This window comes from Trachymyrmex cornetzi, unplaced genomic scaffold, assembly GCF_001594075.2.
Source record: "Trachymyrmex cornetzi isolate Tcor2-1 unplaced genomic scaffold, Tcor1.1 scaffold99, whole genome shotgun sequence".
NCBI lineage: Eukaryota > Metazoa > Arthropoda > Insecta > Hymenoptera > Formicidae > Trachymyrmex > Trachymyrmex cornetzi.
In genome coordinates this window covers 431,734-453,468 of record NW_017300343.1, presented here as the reverse complement: position 1 = coordinate 453,468, position 21,735 = coordinate 431,734, and the positions used below count along the sequence as shown (strand labels likewise).

The 21,735-nt window shown below is 29.2% G+C and overlaps 4 protein-coding genes across 4 annotated transcripts; 1 reads left to right on the top strand and 3 right to left on the bottom strand.

The window, feature by feature from the left end:
* The first annotated feature begins 396 nt into the window (after window positions 1-396).
* Polr2M (RNA polymerase II subunit M) lies at window positions 397-1,738 on the top strand. Its single transcript, XM_018521672.1, has 4 exons — window positions 397-616; window positions 683-941; window positions 1,020-1,382; window positions 1,470-1,738. The coding sequence occupies exons 1-4, from the start codon at window positions 474-476 to the stop codon at window positions 1,686-1,688; spliced, it is 984 nt and encodes a 327-aa protein (XP_018377174.1). The 5' UTR covers window positions 397-473; the 3' UTR covers window positions 1,689-1,738.
* A 116-nt stretch (window positions 1,739-1,854) lies between these two features.
* On the bottom strand, window positions 1,855-5,085 carry RpL13A (ribosomal protein L13A). The gene is made up of 6 exons (XM_018521673.1): window positions 5,001-5,085; window positions 4,078-4,208; window positions 3,233-3,342; window positions 2,897-3,042; window positions 2,094-2,216; window positions 1,855-1,984 (listed from the first exon to the last, which is right to left on the bottom strand). Exons 1-6 carry the CDS (start codon window positions 5,019-5,021, stop codon window positions 1,901-1,903), a joined length of 615 nt encoding a protein of 204 aa, XP_018377175.1. The 5' UTR covers window positions 5,022-5,085; the 3' UTR covers window positions 1,855-1,900.
* A 1-nt stretch (window position 5,086) lies between these two features.
* LOC108770037 (decapping and exoribonuclease protein-like) lies at window positions 5,087-10,851 on the bottom strand. Its single transcript, XM_018521331.1, is given in 5 exon segments — window positions 5,087-5,155; window positions 7,628-7,882; window positions 7,962-8,329; window positions 8,491-8,714; window positions 10,556-10,851. Coding segments are annotated over 5 exon segments (1,212 nt in total).
* Window positions 10,852-16,323: 5,472 nt separating this feature from the next.
* Window positions 16,324-20,483, bottom strand: LOC108770091 (poly(A) RNA polymerase gld-2 homolog A). Its single transcript, XM_018521393.1, has 10 exons — window positions 20,146-20,483; window positions 19,332-19,714; window positions 18,803-18,981; window positions 18,410-18,690; window positions 17,940-18,108; window positions 17,546-17,689; window positions 17,319-17,447; window positions 17,052-17,241; window positions 16,860-16,975; window positions 16,324-16,781 (listed from the first exon to the last, which is right to left on the bottom strand). The coding sequence occupies exons 1-10, from the start codon at window positions 20,329-20,331 to the stop codon at window positions 16,594-16,596; spliced, it is 1,965 nt and encodes a 654-aa protein (XP_018376895.1). The 5' UTR covers window positions 20,332-20,483; the 3' UTR covers window positions 16,324-16,593.
* Between the last annotated feature and the right edge of the window lie 1,252 nt (window positions 20,484-21,735).

Here is a 21,735-nt window from a genome sequence, read left to right as displayed (position 1 = left end):
CGACAATTTTGATTGGTCGCATGCGCGTGAGCATACCCTTATCCTTATACCATGGTTTCACTTGAATACAGTTAAACGTAGTATTCTATTCAATTCCTCTTGAAATATTTTTCACAGTTGATCGTTCTGAGAATTGTGCTTCTTCGCGATGACATTGTCATACTGTTTAAACTAAACGTGAAAGTTTGATACATTTTTCTTCTCGTGATATTTTTACTTTTAATTACGAGATATTTTGCAGCAGTTTCATTGACTTGCATCACTTTGCACTGCGTATTTGTTTGAATTCCAATTTTTCCAATTCTTTTTTAATTCCTTATACCAAGTTTTCCCTTAATTTTGCATAAAATTTGAAACGGGCATATACGATTGTCAAGAGATAGCAGTTATAATATAATACATTTTACATAACCTTTCGCTATGCCGGTTTCAGTCAAAATGATTGTTCCGTTTTAAAAAATTTAATAAAAAATATGATCCCAAGAAATTTAAAAATACCAGGCGATGTGGTCCCTTCGAAGAAGGAAAGTCAAGGGTATATCGATGATTTAAAAAAGAAAGAGAGATTTCAGTTGGAAGAGCTTTTAGAAAGGCAGAAAAAAATTCTTGCTAATAAGTAGGTAGAACGTAAACTATTGAATCTCAACGTTTTGAACAATCCTGAGCATCTCGTTTTTTTCAGAAAATTTATCTCAAGACTTCCCGACAAAGGAGAGAAAATTATAAGCTTCTACAATAATATACAGAAGGAACTCGAACACAGAAATGAAGTGGAAGAAGCGGCTAATGTACTGTCGCGGCTTAACATAGCATCCGAAGGCAAAGTGGCTATGATTAAACTGGAATGGACAGGAAAATATAATGAAAGGGATAAGGAAAATATGAAAATCATTGACTTTGATAGTGATGACGAGGAGGATCCACTAAAAATACTAGCACAGGTTGATAGATCTTACTTATAACATTGGTAATAACTTTCGTTAATTGATATTTATATATGGTTTATTATGTTTTAACAGCCTACAGGAACTGGTGTCCACAAGAAGAAAATTATATGTATGGTACTTGAAGAAAGCTTCATCAAACCTGAAGACATAGCAGAGATTGAAACCTTTAAAACAGATCCTTTAGACACAGAGCATGTCAAGTATATTGTTGATAAAGTAGAGAAGGTACAGGAAGTGAGAAAAAGGGAATCATTTAAACCATATAAAACAACAAAGAGCAATGTACATGATCCAATGAAGGAAAAACAAAGAAAATTGCATAAATATTGGGAAGTCACGGCAGCTACACCACCTCTTATAGTTCACGGAGCAGCTAAGGTTCTGAGTTTGAACGAATCTTTAAAATTACAGAAGGAACAAACTGAAAAATTACAGGTATTTGACATTTTCTATTTTTTATATCTTCATTCTTTTCAGGGATTAGAAAAAAATTTTAATATGAAACTTTTTAATATTTAACAGGAAATTCAAGCGAAACATGCAGTGGAACGTCTAGCTAATCAAATAGGATATAGTACTGGTCCTACACCACAAAATATAGGCAGTTATCGCACACAATATACGAACGGTTTACTTTCTTCATCTTCTTCTGATGATGAAGAGGAACACGAAGTGCACGATGAGGAAGATAACGACAGAAGTGGAACAGTTGTATTTACTGTAGATTCTATAGAAAGCTAACAAAGATTGTTAAATATTGCGATATGCACGAAAAATTAATTCTAAGAATATCAATTTATTTTTGCTTTAATAAAATCGTTTTCCTTACACTGGTTTTATATAATTCGTATATATTTTGTATATATTTCAATTTATGTCGAGTTTGGAAATGAAAGAGTATTCTGGATTAAGATATTTAAGATACTTTATTTTTTGTTTTTGTAACACGTATGTTAATTGTATCCAAAATTATTGATGATCGCTGTGTACGGTGCCGTTGCTTTGACAACTGATTCACCAGCTTGCTTAGTAAGTTTCTGCAAAAACATTTAATAATTAATAAATCTCGAATATTTACATACACAAAAAATTTTTGGAAAGAAAGTGGATATGGAAATATGATCAAATCTTTGATGTGTTAATTACCTTAAGTTTATTCCTCTTTTGAACTTCAAGGATGGCTCTGACACGCCTCTTGTTCTCCAATGTGCGAACCACATCCTTATACTTCCAACCAACTTCATGAGACAATCTGCCCACGTGACAGTACTGAAAATCAAAATTATGTCAGTACCAATATTGCTTCAATATTGCGACAAACTATTTTGCATAAAATTTTATAACTCAGTTTAAGAGATCATCATAAAAGTCAAGTAGACTAATTTCAGACGCAAATTACCATACCATCATTGTTCTTTCATTAAACGGAAATAAAATCCAAGTATAAAAGAGATAGTTTAAATAAATTTTTAAAGGCCGTAGAGAACAGACTTGCATAATGCATAAGGTATAATGCATAAGCGAATCAACCAATCAGAGTCCCTTATTTCCATCCCCACTTCTCGTTCTGTAGATCTTGCATAGTGCATAAAGCACAAAACGCAAGACGTCGAAAAATCCGTAAAGACGTAATTTTTATGCTATGCAGACATCTTAAGCAGCAGAATACGAAGAATGCTCTCATTCTAGCCTATTCTAACCTCGAAATGTGTGATAGGTAAGTACGTTTAGACATCCCAAATAGGAATATGAGTATTTGTCATTATTTACAAAATTATATAATATAATAATATTGTATAATTACATAATATTATCTTATTTCCAGTTGAGACATTCCAAATAGTACAAGCTTATGCGTTGCTACATGTTATGCTATGCGTTATGCATTATGCCTTATGCATTACGCAAAAGTCTGTGCTACGACCTTCAATATACATAATACATCTTACTTTTCTGCCTGGTTTGAGGCACATCACTCTCATAGCACCAGGTACAACAACACGCTTCCTGCGGTCATATGGTGGTGGACAACCTTCGTAAACCTTCAGTCGCCTAAGAGCATCTTTGCCCCTTTGTGTCTTATGTGGGATCATTCCTGTAAACAAGTCTTTTTAATATCTCTTCTTACATTTGCTTCATTATAAGATAGCGTATGAAATCATGGCATCATAAAAAATAATTCTTTTCATAACATCATCAAATAATGTAGGTAAAGGTAAATGTTTGTTAATCATATACAATATCCTTATTTTACGTTATGGTAATATAATCTCAACTGTAAGTACCACGAACTGTTTTCCAGAAGATCTTGCTTGGCGCTCGGAAGTGGAATGGACCACGTGCAGGATTTACGTTACATCTTTTCCTCAGAAAAGACATAAACTTCAACTTGTTTCTAAAAATTGAAAAATACATGTTTAGTATCTATATTGTCTCAATATTAAAACAAGATTGCATAAAATTTCATGATTCAGTTTAGAATTTCTATCATAAAAGTCGGAACAGACTAATTCAGACGCAAATTACCATACCATCATTCTCCACTATATATAATACTAAATAATATTAATTGTACTATTGCTCACGTAATCTTTTCTTATATGAAATAAAGTAAAATGAAATAGTACTAGTATCAATAATAGCTGTTCTTATCAGTATATCTATTCTTATTAGGTAATAAAATAATATTATAAATCAATTTAATCAATAAGAATCCTTATAATTCAAATAATAATGAACAAAGAAGTTAACAGAAGTCAACGTAGTAGATTGCAAAAATAAATTTGAAATTAATTTAAAGTTTCACATATTTAGTATTTTGACAAATATTTATGAAATTTTAAATTAATTTCAAATTTACTGTTGTAATTTAATTACTTTGTTAACTCCTATTAGCTTTCTTCATTCATCATTTAATAAATTTTATTTTAATTATTATTGTTAGTTTTATAATTCAATACATCAAGCACTAAAGTAAGAGGGAGGTGCGTTCCATTTTACAAAAAAAATATCACATGATATATCATTTTATCATTGCTTTAGTAAACAAGGATAAAACAGTATATTGTGTGCATCATGAATAAAAAAAAACCAATACATCTAAGACATGACTAATAAGGATTTGACAAACCTGAAAAAGTTACCACTAATGTTGAGTTGCTCGCTGCGTACGACGATAACTTTGTTACCTTGCAGGATAGTTTTGGCAACGATTGCAGCCAATCGTCCAAGTAAATGACCACGACCATCTATTAATATTGGCTAAAACAGTAATAACCTCCACAGAAATTAAAAATTGACTATCGTACAGTACAAATAATACTTGCTTCTACAATATGTTCACATTGCTTGTATTCTTTGCACTCAGCATCTTCGTTCTTTTTTCAACACCTGAATATACATTTATCTCATTTTAAGTGCAAACACTTTTAAAAATTTCAAGCAACGTGGACAGATATAAGGTCTGTTCGCATTGCATGAAATCCCCAAATATTTTTGCTCTTAAAATGAGATAGATACATATTTTGCCTTAAAAAGAGAGAAAACGAAAATGCCGAGTGCCAAAAGTACAAGTAACGCGAACAGACCTAAGATATGTTTGCATTACTTGAACTCGCTAAACATTTTTGTACTTAAGATAAATATATATTCAGACGTTGAAAAGAAAGAACGCCAAGAGAGATGCTTGGTACAAAAAGTGCAAACAACGCGAACAAACCTATAATGCATAGAAGTATTATACGCGAGCCACAAAATTTGCATGCGATTTGGAGCACGAAAATATTAAATCGAAAAGATCAAATCTAGTTTGGAATTTATACCGTTCGATACACAATGCGATCCGATCTCCGCGTGGAATATATGATCAGCTTCGGATACTACCACGTGCATAACGTTCAGTAGCAAAGCAGCTTTTTTTGGGGTAACAGCGAATTTCCGAGGAACATTAAAGGACTCGTGCATTACTCCACATGTTAAGTAATCGCGATCGCGTACATACACCGCGTAAGAGTTACTTAAACTGTCAGAAATATGGAATTTCTGGATACGAACCTTCTCGCTGAAGCCCGTCATCTTGAGACCTTACCGGAAAGGAGTCACACAACGAGAGAAACACGCGAGTTTCTACCGGAAGACAACTACGCCGCGCGCTGCGCGCAGAGCAACGCAGTGTAACCAACGTCGGAATCTGTTACTACGATTTTTCCCTAGAAGGTAAGAAAATTTTTTCTAGAAGTAAAGAAAATGAAGATATTCCACGTTCAACAAATATAATTGGAAAACAATTGGAGAAAGCTCCGATTGCACACATTGCATGTTGCACACATGCGTTGCTAATTGGCTAATTTAAAAATAAAATATCATTGGTAAAGCAGTGAAAAAACGGAAGGATCCCGTTTGCCTACAATCCCGATTGCACACACCACTCATATCAGCTGGTGCCTAGTAATTTTTTACTGCTTTACCAATGAGAATATTTTATTTTTAAATTGGCCAATTAGCGACGCATGTGTATAACATGCAATGTGTGCAATCGGAGCCTTCCCGAAAAATTACTAGGCCCCAGCTGATATGAATGGTGTGTGCAATCGAGATTGTAGGCAAACGGGATCCTCCCAAACAATTGACTTGAAGTATGTTTTCTACACTATATACTCTTCGTTGTTTTCTATACTGATTCAGCTATAAAAAAAATAGACCTCATAGTGAACACAACGGTTGTCGAGTGAACGCTCAGTAATAGTTGTTTATATACGATTGGAGTAATCTTTTTAGATCCATAATAAATCTAGAAGAATGTACCAATGACTGCGTTCAGCGGACTCAACAGTTGAGTGAGCGCTCACTGTTATTGGTATATTCTTTTAGATCATCCATTCAGCATTTTAGATCTGGAAGAATACACTAATAGCAGCAAGCGCTTACTTAACTGTTGAGTCCGCTGAACGCAGTCATTGGTACATTCTTCTAGACGCAGCCAATAGCTACGTTCCGTAGAGAAAACTGATCGATGGCTGTGTTCAGCAGACTCAACAATTAAGTGAGCACTCGCTGCTATTGATGTATTCTTCTAGATCTAAAATTTGGTTGGACGATCTAAAAGAATACACTAATAACAGTGAGCGCTCACTCAACTGTTGAGTCCACTGAATGCACTGAATGCCTATTGGCTGCGTTTAGCAGACTACAACAATTTTACAATTATTTTGTGATTGTCTGCTGAGATCATTCTTCTAAATAATCTAAATCTAAAAGTATAATTCAATCAGGGCGAAGAAAATTTTCAACAGTTGCAAAATAAACGTTCTGCTGAATACAGCCATCGAGCGCTTATTGATTTTTTAATATGATTGGTGTGGATTTATCTTTAACCCAGTCAGAAATGATAATGGAATCGACATCGAATCGATGTCGATTCGACGTCGTTCGACGTCGAAAGCGTTGAATCGACGTCGATTAGATATCGATTCCGTTATTATTTCTGATTAGGAATTTTTCAGGTTTTAAGCTAATATTGTGATAATCGGTTTTTATATTTAAAATTAAAATACTATTTTAAAGTTGAGTCCACAGCGCTAAGATAGTCTTTTATAGCTCCTACACACAAAACGCGGCGGAAATTAGCGCGATTCAGCAAATCGATTTATTGGTTTTCCATAAAAACTAAAAAATGATTGGCTACTATCTGCGGAAGCCATTAAAACAAGGACAAATTATGAATACCGGTCACAATCTGAACTCAAGTAAGTACTTGAAAAATTTTTTAAATAATCGAATAAGTTCGATCAGAATCCATTTTTTAATAATTTCATATGTATTTTAATTAATTTAATCGGTGATTGAATAAATTATCAAGTAATATAATTGTTTTATTTTATTGACATAAATTTAATTATTAATTCTTTATTATTCAACATAAAGATTAGAGATTTATTTGCGTCGCATGCTCCTACCACAGCTTCTACTCACTCCAATGCGCTCGTTGAAGTAGGATCGTGTTAATAATTGGATATGTTGAAGCCATGCGACGCGAACAATGAATTACTTTAAAAATATAGCTATCAAAATTACCGTAAATCGCAAAGAAAATAGTAGCTTTAAACAAAAATAGAAATGATGATTATGTTAGACCGATAGTATTTCAAAAATATGTATGAAAAAATATACAAGATAACAACTATGCTTTTTTTTATATAATATTTAAAAATTATAATTAAAATATCTTTTATTTTGTGCATCTATTTCAGAGCTAATGTCATCATTTCAAATAAAATATTTTTCATTTAAAATAATTTTAAATGTTATTAGTCATTATTAGTAAAATATATGTATCAAATATTATTACATGTATTACTATCGTGAGTACGATCAACGTAATATTATTACAAATGCTTTGAAGCATTCTTTGATCAATTCGTAAAATTTCTTTCTTCTGAATCAGTCAAAATCAAACGCTCAAAGCATTTGTAATGAGACTTTGATCGCACGCCATATATTATGTAATTAATAGTATATAGTAAAGTTATAATAATTCAAACATAAAATTTAAAAAATTAAAAGAAAAATATATATTATATAAGATACATTGTGTAAGATAAATTTACACATTGTCTTTAAATATTTCTTACATTTATATTCGCATATAGTTAGTATCTTTTTTTTAATGAGAAATATCTTACAGAAAATATCTTATTAGTCTTCAGTATTTACTGAGAACGTCTTCTATATTTTTCTGCTTTATCAACAAACCATGGCTGCAAGAAGAAATATCTTTCGTTATCAGGAGCTTCTTCAGTATAACTTACAACATTTCTAATGAATGGTGCCCAGCGAAATTTATACATGCATTCATTATAATCTTTAGTGACAATTCTTTTGACGTTGTCTAGAAATATCTTGCAGAATATTTTGCTCTTGTTTATATCACAAGACGGCTGCAATATAAATATATAATTTTACATTAATAAATTCTTAAATCAGCATTGTTGCACAATTTTAAATAAAATTATTTACCTTTGAAAGTTTTGGCAAATCACACGTTGAATATTCTTTTATTATTCTTACTATATTTTTGTCTTTTAATCCACATATAATTTTATTTATATTCGCCAAATAGTTCTGACTCCACCACTCCATCACTCTGAGGCAGGAAATTTTGCTATATAAATTTCCATCTTCATTAAGTAGTGGAAATGTTTTCAATTCGATAAATTCAAAAGTTTTTCCTTCAAGTGTATCTGTTATAGGCTGTTGCGAAGAAATACCATCTATTTCTGCTCCATATAATAACGAATGATTGTCAAAGTTTGCTTTAAACATACAGTAAAAATGTTCACACTCATTAAGAGGTCGTTTTGGATCTGGTGTACGTGATGGATGATCTAAAAAAGTTGATACATTAATTAAATTAATTATATATTATAAATATTAAATTAAATTAATTATATAATATATTCAACAGGCACAAATTCATTTTGTTTGTTAAATATATATCTGAAGTAAAAGCACAATACATAATCAAATTTTCATATAAATAAAATACCTGCTACCATGTACTGCTCAAACTTGTATCCCCATGAATGAATTTGTTTTTCTGACATTGATGCATTGACGTAGTGATGTTCTCTTTCATCTGAATAAAACTCACATAAATATATTGTACCACGATATTTACTGGCGCAAATAATCCATTCGTCACGCATTTTATATGGGCTACATAATATTGTTTTTATTGTCCCACGAGAAGCAACAAACTCAATATCCAACCTAATTAATATTATTTTTAATTAGAGCAAAAATGATTACTCAGTAATATACTGATAAAACATAAAATTGCAAAAATATTTTTTTTTTATATAATGTGAAAAAAGTGCTATCTGTCGAATCGTTTGTTCATTTATTGTAAACTATACAGGGTGTCCTACACAAACAACACTCGTCCTTTTAAGAACGAATTCTTTGGAACATTCTAAGAAGAAAATCCTTTAATACGAAAATGTCGAAGCTATAATAGTTTTTAAATTAACAGCGACTAAAATTTATTAATCACGGAGTTGATATTGACGTTATTTTGACGTTAAAAACGTCATTTTGACACCAAAATGACGATAAATAACGTCAGCTTGTTTGCTGGGAAAATATCAATTCAACAGCGAGATACTATATGTTCCAAAATAAATTCATAACCATGTTCGTTCGTCTGGTAAACATTTTTGTAATAATATCGTCATGCCGGAGCGCACGAAATATCAGCTCCGTGATTAGTAAACTTCAATCGCTATTAATTTAGAAACTATTATACCCTCGACATTTTTTGCTGATAATTCATAGAAATCAAATATAAGCGTTAATTTCGAGGAGTTGTTCACCTCTTACATCTGAGATTGGGCTGATAAAAAAATACGTAATCTTTCAGAGTTTTGTGTTTAATAACATTTTTCAAGGAGAATCGAATCGATTTCGATATGTTGTGACAGGCCTCTTATTAAAAACTGCGGTAAAATTTACTAAAGTTAAATTAAAAGTTAATTTTAGAAAGTATATTTAAGGTAAAAACGTCCCAGTGATCAGACATGCTATACCTCTATGTTCGGACCTACACGATTTATTATTATTAATCTCAACTGTTTTTTTATTACAATATTATAATTTAATTGTATTTAGAGATTATTTAAAAAAGCATGAGATTAATAATAATATAAACAAATATATATAAAGTTTTATGTAAATGTCCGGACATAATTATATTAGATACATGCCTGGTCACTCTCCGGCATGTTTATACCTTATTTATATTAAATTAAAATATAATTTTAAAAAAATTTTGATTATTCTAAAGAAAAAATAATTAATAAATACAATATAGGGCATGTAAGAGTCTAAAATATAAATGTTATGTTAAAAAACCAAGAAATTACAAAATAGAAGTTATTATATTCTAATCGATTATACTCGTAACATGTTTCGGCCTATCGATTAGACCCTCTTCAAATATAACAAAGGCAATGATGTTACTATTATACAATAAAACAATATTTTTTCTTTTTATTTAGGGATTTTTTCTTTTTAATTAGGAAAAGGAATAATCATTAAAAAATTACGTACATAAAAAATTATAAATACAAGAAATTTAAATAAAGATAGTGATTATTACGATATTAATAATTATCATAACAATAATTATTATAAAAGTATTAATCATTATTATAACAAAATATCTGTATTGCATATTATTTAAAATAATGTACAATAATAAAAGTTTAATTAACGAAACAGATTTTTAAATAAACGACTATCTTTTTTTTCTTCTTTTAAAGGACAAGTAATCGTGCCACTAGTAAGGCAATGCGCTTTTTACGATCATTAAACTTTTTCTATAACTGTTTAATGTTTAAAATTTTATTTTAAAAATATTGACATTCAAAGATTAAAAAGTTTTAACTTTAAAAAAGTTAATAAGTTAAAATTAATGTCTTTTAACACACACACACACACTCTCTCTCTCTCTCTCTCTCTCTCTCTCTCTCAACTTTGTAATTTTTAACTCATTTAACTTATAGTTATTATTGATCAACATTGCTTAAAATGACAATGATTTATCAACGTACCAACGTTCTTCTTGTACTGATAGTGGTTTTTCAAGTCGACGAAAATTATTGGAAAGCCATCTTAATAAGTTATCCAATTTGAGATACGAAGTAGGTTGGTGACGGGTAGACAGAAAATTTTTGTTGAGATCCAAATTCACATTGTTAGGATCCGAAGGAGGAACATAATACTTCAGTTGCGATAAATCGGCATGATATTGCAGATCACCATCAATACTAAAATGTCCGATCAATTCAGTCGTTAACGTTGGAATTATTTGCTCAGAAAAATTTATAAAATCAATATGAAACGACATTGTAGCTCGTTTATTATTTTCACAAGTAATAGCACAAAATCTTGCTCTATTCTTTACAGAAGCTCTACAAAACTTCACGAAAATCAAATGTCTAATATCTTTACGTGATATTACGTATTGGTTTCCACTGACAAAAAAGGGACTCCCAATAGAGAGAGCTCTAACTTCCAACTGCTTGCTCCCAGAGAATAGAGATGCTCAAAAACAACGCCAATATGATCACGTGATCAGAATCTGATGTATATATTTCTTTCTTATGGCATGTGTACACGATGCTAGAAATCGGTCCGAGAAGAAAGAATTGACCATTGCAATTGGTCAATTCTTTCTTCTCGGACCGATTTCTAGCATCGTGTACACACGCCATTAGAGCTCACCCCAGCTCACCCAATAAGAAATGACAATGAAATTGATATCGATTCGACGTTGATTTGATAATTTCGACGTTGAATCGACATCGATTCGATATCGATTCCATTATTATTTCTCACTGGGCAGGATGCATCGATCGGGGAGACGTTATATTATATTATTCTTATTGTGTCATTCTACCTTTATTATTGATTAGATAAAACGATAAAATCAGATAGAATAACCCAAACATCACTAATAGCATCTCCCAAAACACACTCTCTGTGTGTGATTCTGAAAGTTCAATAAATTCATCATATTACTCGGTTAGAAATTGTACGCATAATATACGTACATGACATTATTTTTATACATTTAATTTCTATAATCCAGCATTAATTTTGATCATATAACCTATTTTGATGCTGAAAATGAATGTCGAGCGTTAAATGAAGTCCCTACAAATGAGAGAAAAGAGTAGAAAATAAAAATAAATAAAATAATTTGATAACGCTCAAAAGAGGAGAAAGAGATAAGAGCATAATATGTGAGGCATAGTATGTGAACAATAGTATTTGTATTGTTTTTTTTACTAATTTTTAATAACGAGAGTTGTTTGAAAAGTTTTGAGCTTCAACATGAAGCTGGCATTATTATCTCGTCAAAACCATTCTGGTACTACAATCGTACATGTTTTGCAAGATACCTGTGGAAATTGTAGCCATTGTCGACGTTGTTTCAACAGTCATTTGTGCCAGTCGATGTCAGTGTTTTTGTAAAAATAGAAAAAATCGAATATCGACGATCGCTATAACAAAAATGTAAAAATTGCGGTTCGAATTAATTAACTACTCACCGTATTCACCAGATCTGACCCAACGACTTTTTCCTGTTTTCTAGGTTCAAAGTTAGACTCGAAGGGGACACAGATTTTCATTAAACGAAAACACTGACATCGACTGGCACAAATGACTCTCAAACAACAACTGACCATCCAAAATGGTTACAATTTTTATTGGTTACAATTTTTATAGGTATCTTGCAAAACATCTACGATTGTAGTATTAGAATGGTTTTGACGAGTAATTGCCACGTTCATATGTTAAAGCTCAATATTTTTCGAACGACCCTCGTATATCGAAATTTCTTTGTTCTTTAATAAGAATTAAATCAGGCGTATATGACACACGGAACATACAGACGTATTGAAATTAGCTTTGTATAAATATTCGTGTCATTATTTTATCGATGTGAATTATCGCACAATAAAATTAATTTTCAAAGCTTCTTTGTTGAATGCTCTGTTCGAGAATCCACTACAGTTCTGGGAATCTGAGAGTAACTCATTTTGGACAGACCGCTTAACATTTTTGACCGAATTAGATGAAATTCAATTGTAATATTGCTGAGGATGACTACAAAGCGAGTCAAAATGTTCAAGATTACGAAATAAAGAAGACATCAGTATTACGAAAAAGTAATTTTACTTATCGATAATTGTGCGCCCCTTCCGCGCTGACTCTCATTAATCTTGAAATTTGTTTATTATTATTAATATAAGAATTAATATCTATATTATATTATAGGGAAGCTAATGAGAGAGAGAGAGAGAGAGAGACGCTTAATTTTTGTTTAGGAGACAAGTAGTTCTGCGAATGGACTTATCAACAGAGAATATCGATTACATCGAAAACAATTCGAAAGTCGTCTAATATGTCACTATAATCATATGTTCCCCATAGAAGTACAGAATGAATTACTTCCTTAAGTAATGACATTATTATATTATTTAAATCTTACGAAGATATAAAACAGTAGATAATGGAAATAAGAGAGAAAGAGAGAGAATATAGGATTATTTTCAAGCATTTACAATAATAAATAAAAATGTAATAAAAAAATATATAATTGTGTAGAACTTAATTTTATATTAAACAGTAAATACAAAATGTTGATAAAACACCATTGAGGAATTTAATTTTAGATTGAAAAACCTAGATTACTTATTGACACAAAATGTGATTATTGATAGATGCTGAAGTATACACTAAATATACATATATTTTACACGTTGCGCGTGAAAAATATACATAAGTAAACAATATTAAGAAACTTTATTTTAGACCGTATATGTGAGAACACAGTCAATACTAGAAATTAAAGGTCTATAACGGTCGAATTGGAATCTTTCTAATGTTTAAAGTAATTCAATCATAAATTACTATATATACCATGTATATATAATAATTCATGATTGAATTATTGTATGTACATACTACTTGTATATATGTATATCATTTTTGTAGTCTTTTTTTAACTGCACGTCGAATTGTTTTTCCAGACTATAAACGCAATTAAACTACTCTATAGTAATCGCGAATTAATTACAGTTTTTTAACATATTAACATCTTTATAATATGATGCCTGATTGTAGCATCAAATCATTAAAATTGTTTGTCAATTTAATAAATCGGATAACAAATAATAATTGATATATAATAGTTATTGATTTCTATCCTAAAGGAATAGAACGAAGTATATATGTGTAAACATTGCATTTATTTAACAAGAAAATTGGATTACAGAAGGTTGTTTTTAGTTCATAAATTTAGAAAAGCGTTAACTTCGACAGAAAAATATACTGATGCAAATTTTCCTAAGTGACAAATTTGACGCCGGCAAATTTACTTTACAATTATAATTACTTCTTAATTTTATAACATATTGAAAAATTAAATTAGGCACTTAGAGAAGTATTAGATACGATGATAGTGTAATATATTACAGAAAGGTATATATAGTCGAATATCACATCAAAATTAAGATATCAGTCTTTTCATTGGCCAAAGGAATATTGCACATCACATACATATGAAGAAAAATACATGTATACTACTTCATATCTCACATTTATCTTGCGAATAGATATTATTTATTTATATTTCATTCATGTAGATTTGAAGTTGAAGTATATAATCGCGATAGCAATTTACTTGTTAGACTGCAAACACAATTTCATTTTTCATATATTATTTTCAAGAACACCATGTATAGTATTCCATATTTTTTGAAGATTAATCAGTAGAAAATTGTATTAATAAAAGAATGGAAATAGTATATCCCCCTTCGGCAAATAAAAAAAAAGTAGTATCAAGCTTGAGTGTTTCTTCTAGTAAGGATTATTGATGTAAGAAATAATTTTATAAATGAAAATTTGACACCTTTCGATGTAATTAAATGTACTTGTTTCCTGATCATATTAATGATTACACGAAGTAATTTAATCTTGAATTTACTTACGAGATGTCTTTTAATAAAATTGATAATTTGAATGGCTAATTCAGGAACACATAATTGTGTAATATGTAATTGCAACTATTAATAAATGGTGCGTAACTATTAATTGATGAAAAAAGAAATAAATATCTGTGAAAAAATATTTGCGAAAAAGCACTTTGCTGAGAAATAAAGATTATATATTTATTTATATCGAGAAATTTTTTCTTGTAGCTTTTCGATCTTCAACAAATTAAAAATTTTCACTTTAGTTTTATGTATGTATGTATTGCTGATTTATATCCCGCGATTCAAGATTAATATGTAAGTTATAAATCATTCTACTAACATAAAGATATATTGTAAATTTTAGGATAGTTACTGGAATTTGGAAAATTTTTTAATCCTTTTAAAAGAAACACAGTCTTGCTAACCGCTACACCAGTCATACATTGACTTTATATCTGAACAATATTATAAACGTAAATAATTAATTCGTTTCGAATTTTCAACACTTTTTTTCTTTTTAGTTAGCCTTTACCTTTTTTTCTTTTTAATATTTTGCAAATGACAATACTAAAAGTTTATATTTTCCATAATTCTACGCTCATATATATATATTTTTTTTTTAGAAATAGCAACTAAGTATGCTACTTCCTTCTTTTTATTTTTATATGTAATCGCAGGATATTATTTTAATATCAGATGCGTATTTATAGTTTTATACATTTTTAATAAAGACTATGCTAATAATTATTTTTTGTATTTGATAATCATTTTTTAACGTTACAAACGAAATTTCATTATTCTTTACTGTTTTAATTTCTCCTTTTTCATATATTTAATAAAGGCTCCATAATATCACGACATAAGCTCATGTTAACAGTAACTACGATAGCCGCATGTAAAGCATTTTATATTTTATATTCATTGATATTAAATGAAAAACTTATTGCGTGTGAGATAGTGAGTAATATACATTGGAGAAAATTGTATTAAATAATTTCAATACAACCAGTACTTAGTAATTATTATGCTGTAATCGTGTAACTATTTAATTATCTATAAAAAATTGATTATGCAAAAAATATTCAATTTTGATATTAAAGATCGAATGTACGAATATCATTTTTCTCTAAACTTTAATATTGCGATATATGCACTAAAGTTTTTGACTTATATTAAAGTTACAATCAGTTAGGCTTGTTTAGATCTCTCCAAATCTTTAATTAGATAATCCTTCGCAATTAAATAATTAAATAGTTACACGATTACAGTATAATAATTATTAGTGTAAAGAAATCAATATGATTTTTCCAATAAAAACATTGGATACTATCAATAACTATTCTTTACCTCATGCTCAAATTTTATCTCTAATATCAATATATGCGAAATCTTGTCGGCTATCGTAATTATCGTTAACATAATTTCTATCATAAAAGTATTTAGCAAATAGTGAACTTTCACGCATCACAATCACTAATTAAATATATAAAGATGAAGATACTATTAAAGGATAGTGAAGAATATTGAAATTTCGTCTATAACTTTAAAAAATAGTTATAAAACAGAATCAACATATTGTTAATCAAAAATGTCTCAAGTTACAGATTGCTAATCATGCCATCAAAAATGAACATCTGATATTAAAATAATATCTTGCAGTAAATTATTTTGTATAAGTTTTTCATATAATGCGTTACAATTATCTCATTAAAGATTTAGAGAAATCTTTAAATCTAAACAAGCCTAATTGATTTTAATATAAATAATAAACTTTATTGCACACATCGCAATGTTAAAGTTTGAATAAGAATAATATATCTGTGTATCTAATCTTTTATATCAGAATGAAATACTTTTTTGCATGTTAATAAATGCAGATAGCGCAACATTTCTTTCGGAGTGTTACATGTATAGTTAGTAATAAATTACATACGTATTATTAACTATATATGTAACATCCTGATAATGTACTTGTGATTTTAATCCTCCAAAAAAGAAAAATAGGATTTTAAACGGAGGACACATTTGTACCTTGCAAAGAGTATAAATTATTTAAAAATAAGGCTCAGTATCACAAGGTAAACACGTCACACGAGACGATCTTATCATTCTTCGTCACTTATCGTTAGTCCCCAATCAGTACCAATCATCATTAGATGTATCTCGCCAAACACATCGTTTAAACTATATCTTCGCTTCAGTCTTGTATATGTGATATTTAATATGAATATAATTTTAGAGAATATATCCGGATCGTAGACTGATCTAGCTGTGTTAGTCAAGTCAAATGGCTCTATAATATTGCAATAGTAGATGAGTGTAATGAAAAGTAATACTTTCAATCACTTTTATGTGAAAAACATTCTATTACCTTCAATACACAGATATTTCCATTGATAAGGATCATTTTTAGATGATTGTACCATACGGCATTCCTCTTTTGGTATTTTACTTGCTAAACGTACGGATATCGCGTATTGGCTGAAGCTAATAATACAAATTAAATATCGTCACTGTCATTATATTGTAATACTACATACCATTTGTGTTCGAAATTACTTACTCAAATTCAACATAATATTTGAAAAATTCAAACAATAATTCCCCTAAAGACTGATGGTTCTCAGGTAAATGATTGGACGATGGAATGTTCAAATCCTCATGAATATTGATATTATAAATATCTGCGTCAGACTTAAATTTGTTTGCAAACATTGAATGCAAGCACGGAAGAACAGGAGGATTGGTACCACCTATAAAAACAACACCTACATTCTATTTCAATTAGGAATAGATCGGGCTACAGTAAGAAAAATTGTAGCATGCATACATTGTAAGAAATGTATAACCATAAGGACTAAAGAGTAACTGGACAGTGTCCTACATTTTGGATTATTAATATTATGCCATTGAGCCCAAAGTTTAACAACAAGCGCTAATGGTTTTACTCTCCAATCAACTGTAAAAAATATTTATACAAATAATGATTAAAAAATTTGTTTCAATATACAAATACATATTTATTTTGCAAGTACAAAAGTTGTTTATCGAACTTACGTTTGGAATAACAATATAGTAGATGTGTGTTTTTGACACCAACAGAATTGTTAAAATTCATATCGATTTTAAATTTTCGTACTACATCAAAGAATGTGATAATAGGTACTTTTGCATGTATAATTTCGAGTTGTTCGACGAAATCTGGACACAAAAGATGAGTTATTTATCATTAAACTACTGAAAATAAATACGTTAAACTTTTACGAACTTATTCAGTAAACACCAATTAACAATAATATAACATCAATGTTATAATTTCCCACTCAATAATATAAATGATATTTCATGTATCATATTGCGCTTTTATTGTTGAGTGGGAAATTATAACATTGATATTATGTTACTGTTAATTGATGTTTACTGGGTTATATATTTATAAATTATTACATACTACTTTGTTTAAGGTGCTTTAGCACTTCTAATAAATGTTCTATAGCTATACATCTCACATCCAGTTCTGTGTGTTTCATTAAAAGACACACATCAACATCGCTATCATTTGAACCAAACCCATTCATTGTTGAACCAACCACAAATACACTACAGTTTGGATATAAAGTCTAAAAGCATTATTTTTTAATACACATGTAAGTAAATTGTAAACATGTAAATAGTAAATATTAATTTTGAAATTTTAAAGATATCTTGTTTTTATTTTAAAGATATCTTGGTAATACTTTATTTTACTATATTAAGGCCCCTATTCAGTATCTCTTAACACTAGTGTCGGTGTCGTTACATTGTATAAGTTTTAGAGATGATAAAAAAGATGCAATAAAAATGTAACAACAACATTATTATTGAGAGTTACAGTATAGGAGTTCAAGTCTTATTTATCTCTTTCTCTTTCTTATATTTTACCTTCATGTATGTGTTAAGATATTTCCATAGCATCATTTTCTTTCTATAAGTAGTTTCGGTTTGTTGGTGCGCAATAAATTTACGCCAAATTTGTTCGGATAGATCATCCCATGATGATCCAGTAACAAGATTGCTTGGTACAGAAGTTACTTGTACTAAATGAGATCTAGCAAGAAACCTATCAGGGGCTGCAATACATCCGGGAAACATATCATAATTCGATACTTCAGAATATTTACGATTTCGCGGAAATCTTTGTGAAGATGCATTTTCGTTCTTGCCTAGAAACGAATTCTAGTTAATTTGAAGTAAATTATTTTCTAGCGTATGCATTTTACAATTTTAAGATCCTAGTTTATTACTATATGTTATTAGATAGAAAAAAATGTTTGCCTGATAAATATCTTCTTCTGTTCTGATAATTTTGTACATGTGATCTTGGAGTTGAAGTACCGTAACCACTGTTGGCCCGTTGAGGTGGATAAAACTGATGTGCAGAGGCACTTGAAATTAAGCCATCTACTGTATTATTATATGCTCTATTATCCGGATAAACTTTATGATGCTTTTTGCTAAAAATTTAATTTTAATTAATGATTAATGATTTAGTTACATATGTACATATGTAAATATATATGTATGTATATATATTTGCACACGTGTATTGTGTATCGTTCTTCTATATTTAATATTTCTCTTGAAATTACAAAAATATTACACTTTCTTATCCTCTTTTCTAATCTTGCTATTAATTTGTTTTTATTGTTCTTTCTATTTCATTTGCCAAATTTCACTTACTCTTTTTCCTTCTATTTTATTTTCTCTTTTGTGATATGTACTTAATATAGATTTTATTTGAAAGAAAAAAACAATATGTTTGAAAATCGAGCAGACAGATAATTTTGAAAGTATGTATAATTACTTTAGCCACTGTCCTCTTACTGAACTCGTAGAATCTCGTTCATCTGAAGACTCTGTTAAACTATTGTCAATGTAATGTTTATTTGGAGTTGGTGAACGAGAACTAAACCCACTATCGCTATTATATGCCTCGTATTTTGAGAAATTCCTATATGAACACCGTCTGCTATTTCTGTTATTCCAGCTTGGTTTCTTTGTCGAATTAGTATTTGTAGGCTTGAAATTATAATTTGAGAATGGTATAATTGATGAATTGTTGGATGTATTTATGCGTCTTTCCCAATTTATAGAAGATGAATTATTGTTTGATTGTATGTACTCTATACGTCGTAATGATGGTACATCGACACCTATTAATTGTAATAAATCCAGTGGAGATCCGGTCTGTAAGAATATTATTTGTATATTCCAACAAAGAGATATTATATGAATATAACACAAGATACATTTATAAATGAAAACAAATTTTGTCATATTGTATAACGATATTTAATATTAACGCATATTACGATAAAATTCACAAATTTAAATAAAATTTATTCAAAAATGTTTGAATATATTACCATATATGTAAATTTAATTTCTTTCTCTAAATGATATAGATAATTACATTTTTATGTAACTAGTAAATAAATTCTTATTTGCTACATTTACATCAATAACTGTTTTTCTATTATACTGCATATTGCAATCCTTCCTTTATCAAAGGAAGGATTGCAATAAACGATACTAATACATATAATTTAATTATACACTAGAACATATAATACATAATATGTATAATTTAAATTAAATCTAAAAGATTTAACATATACCTGTATCGTACGATGCCTGTTGTGTCCAGAGATATTCGGACCATATTGTGGGAAATCAGATTGATGCAATGCATTTACACCATTAATATGCAGAGTGTGACTTTGTGCTGGTGGACATTGTCCACTTGTTTGGTGTCCTCCCATTATTTGTACCATCATTTGTGATGGATATACAGTATGATACATAGTCAAATAATATACAAGATATTAGACCTCCTTTTTGTGTGGATTGTTTATTTGTTTAATTCTTAATGTATCAATATATTGTACTTAATAGCACTCATAAATATTTGTAATCAATAAGGCAATCAATAAAGCACACAATGTTATTATTATTATTAAACGTATCTTGCAATAATTGGTATTCATCAAATGAATGTACACATGTACACTTATAAAAGCTTCAAGCTTCTTATTTTTTCTTTCTTTTGAATATGTATATTTTATTTTTTTAATGTAGTTTTGCAAGATATTACGTTGTACTTTTTGCGACCTTACTATGTTAAATCTAAAATTTAACACAATAGATAAATATAATCAGCTGTAATGTAAGAGACAAAACTGTATAACAATTAGAAATTTATAGAAATAATAAGATACTATAATTCACTCTGTCTATCTCTTGTTATGGAATTTATAAATATGTATGCATGTGAAATATACAGAGCTGTAAAAACAAATTGTAATGTAAATTAATAACTGTACTTAACGAATAATAATTTCACACAAATATAACAGCATTGCATAAAAGAAAAATGCATGTATAAGGCAAACGAAACGGCCTGTACTTATGTTTAATAGATTACTATTAAATTCTCTAGTCTCAAAACATTGTATTACTTATAATAATATTACATATACAACTTTGCCTGTTCAAGATGCTTCCGAAGCTTAATTTCCAAACATTTTCGTCATTTGAGATTTAATATGTCTTTATTCCATTTATTTCTCTTGTTCTGTCACTGTTCTCTCTCTCTCTCTCTCTCTCTCTCTCTCTCTCTCTCTCTCTCTCTCTTTCAGAATTTTTGACAATACATAACATACAATTTGCTTGTTGTGTCACAATCTCCTGAAAGAAAAACAGTATTGCAAATCTTTTTGTAATACCATTGTGTAGGAATTTATTAATTAATAAATTACTTAAGAAGACATAAATTGTACGAATTCTCAGAAATATAATAATATGTTAATTTATGCATAAGCTTTATGGGCATATAAGCACATGTAATACATATTATTTTATATTACCTTTGATTATAATATGCAAAATGTAGGATGTTAGTAATTTATTACAGAATATCAAAGATAGAATTAAAATATACGCTAATATTATTTCATGCATGTTTTACTGCATGTAATATTTTATATTTTTAATATAAATTAGCAAAATGAAAGATGTTAGTAATTTGTTAGAAAATATTAGAGACAGACCTAAAACATATATATAGGAAATAGTATTATATATTATGGGATGTTAGATCTAGAGGACATACACATATAAATAAATGTAAAAGTTAATAATTATCAAAATTTATTCTAATCATATACATATATTTTAAATTTTCTAAAGAATGTTACAAATATAACTAG

Coding starts and splice junctions, on each gene's coding strand:
- RpL13A (XM_018521673.1), bottom strand. CDS start 5,021: ATGACGGGCTTCAGCGAGAAG. Junction 3,043..3,232: donor CTTCTGGAAAACAGTTCGTG/GTACTTACAGTT, acceptor ACTTGTTTACAG/GAATGATCCCACATAAGACA. Junction 2,217..2,896: donor GCCTCAAACCAGGCAGAAAA/GTAAGATGTATT, acceptor TTTGATTTTCAG/TACTGTCACGTGGGCAGATT.
- LOC108770091 (XM_018521393.1), bottom strand. CDS start 20,331: ATGTATCATACTGTATATCCATCACAAATGATGGTACAAATAATGGGA. Junction 17,242..17,318: donor GGTTATACATTTCTTACAAT/GTATGCATGCTA, acceptor TTGTTTTTATAG/GTGGTACCAATCCTCCTGTT. Junction 16,976..17,051: donor AAATATTATGTTGAATTTGA/GTAAGTAATTTC, acceptor TTGTATTATTAG/CTTCAGCCAATACGCGATAT.
- Polr2M (XM_018521672.1), top strand. CDS start 474: ATGATCCCAAGAAATTTAAAAATACCAGGCGATGTGGTCCCTTCGAAG. Junction 617..682: donor AAAAAAATTCTTGCTAATAA/GTAGGTAGAACG, acceptor CGTTTTTTTCAG/AAAATTTATCTCAAGACTTC. Junction 942..1,019: donor CACTAAAAATACTAGCACAG/GTTGATAGATCT, acceptor ATGTTTTAACAG/CCTACAGGAACTGGTGTCCA.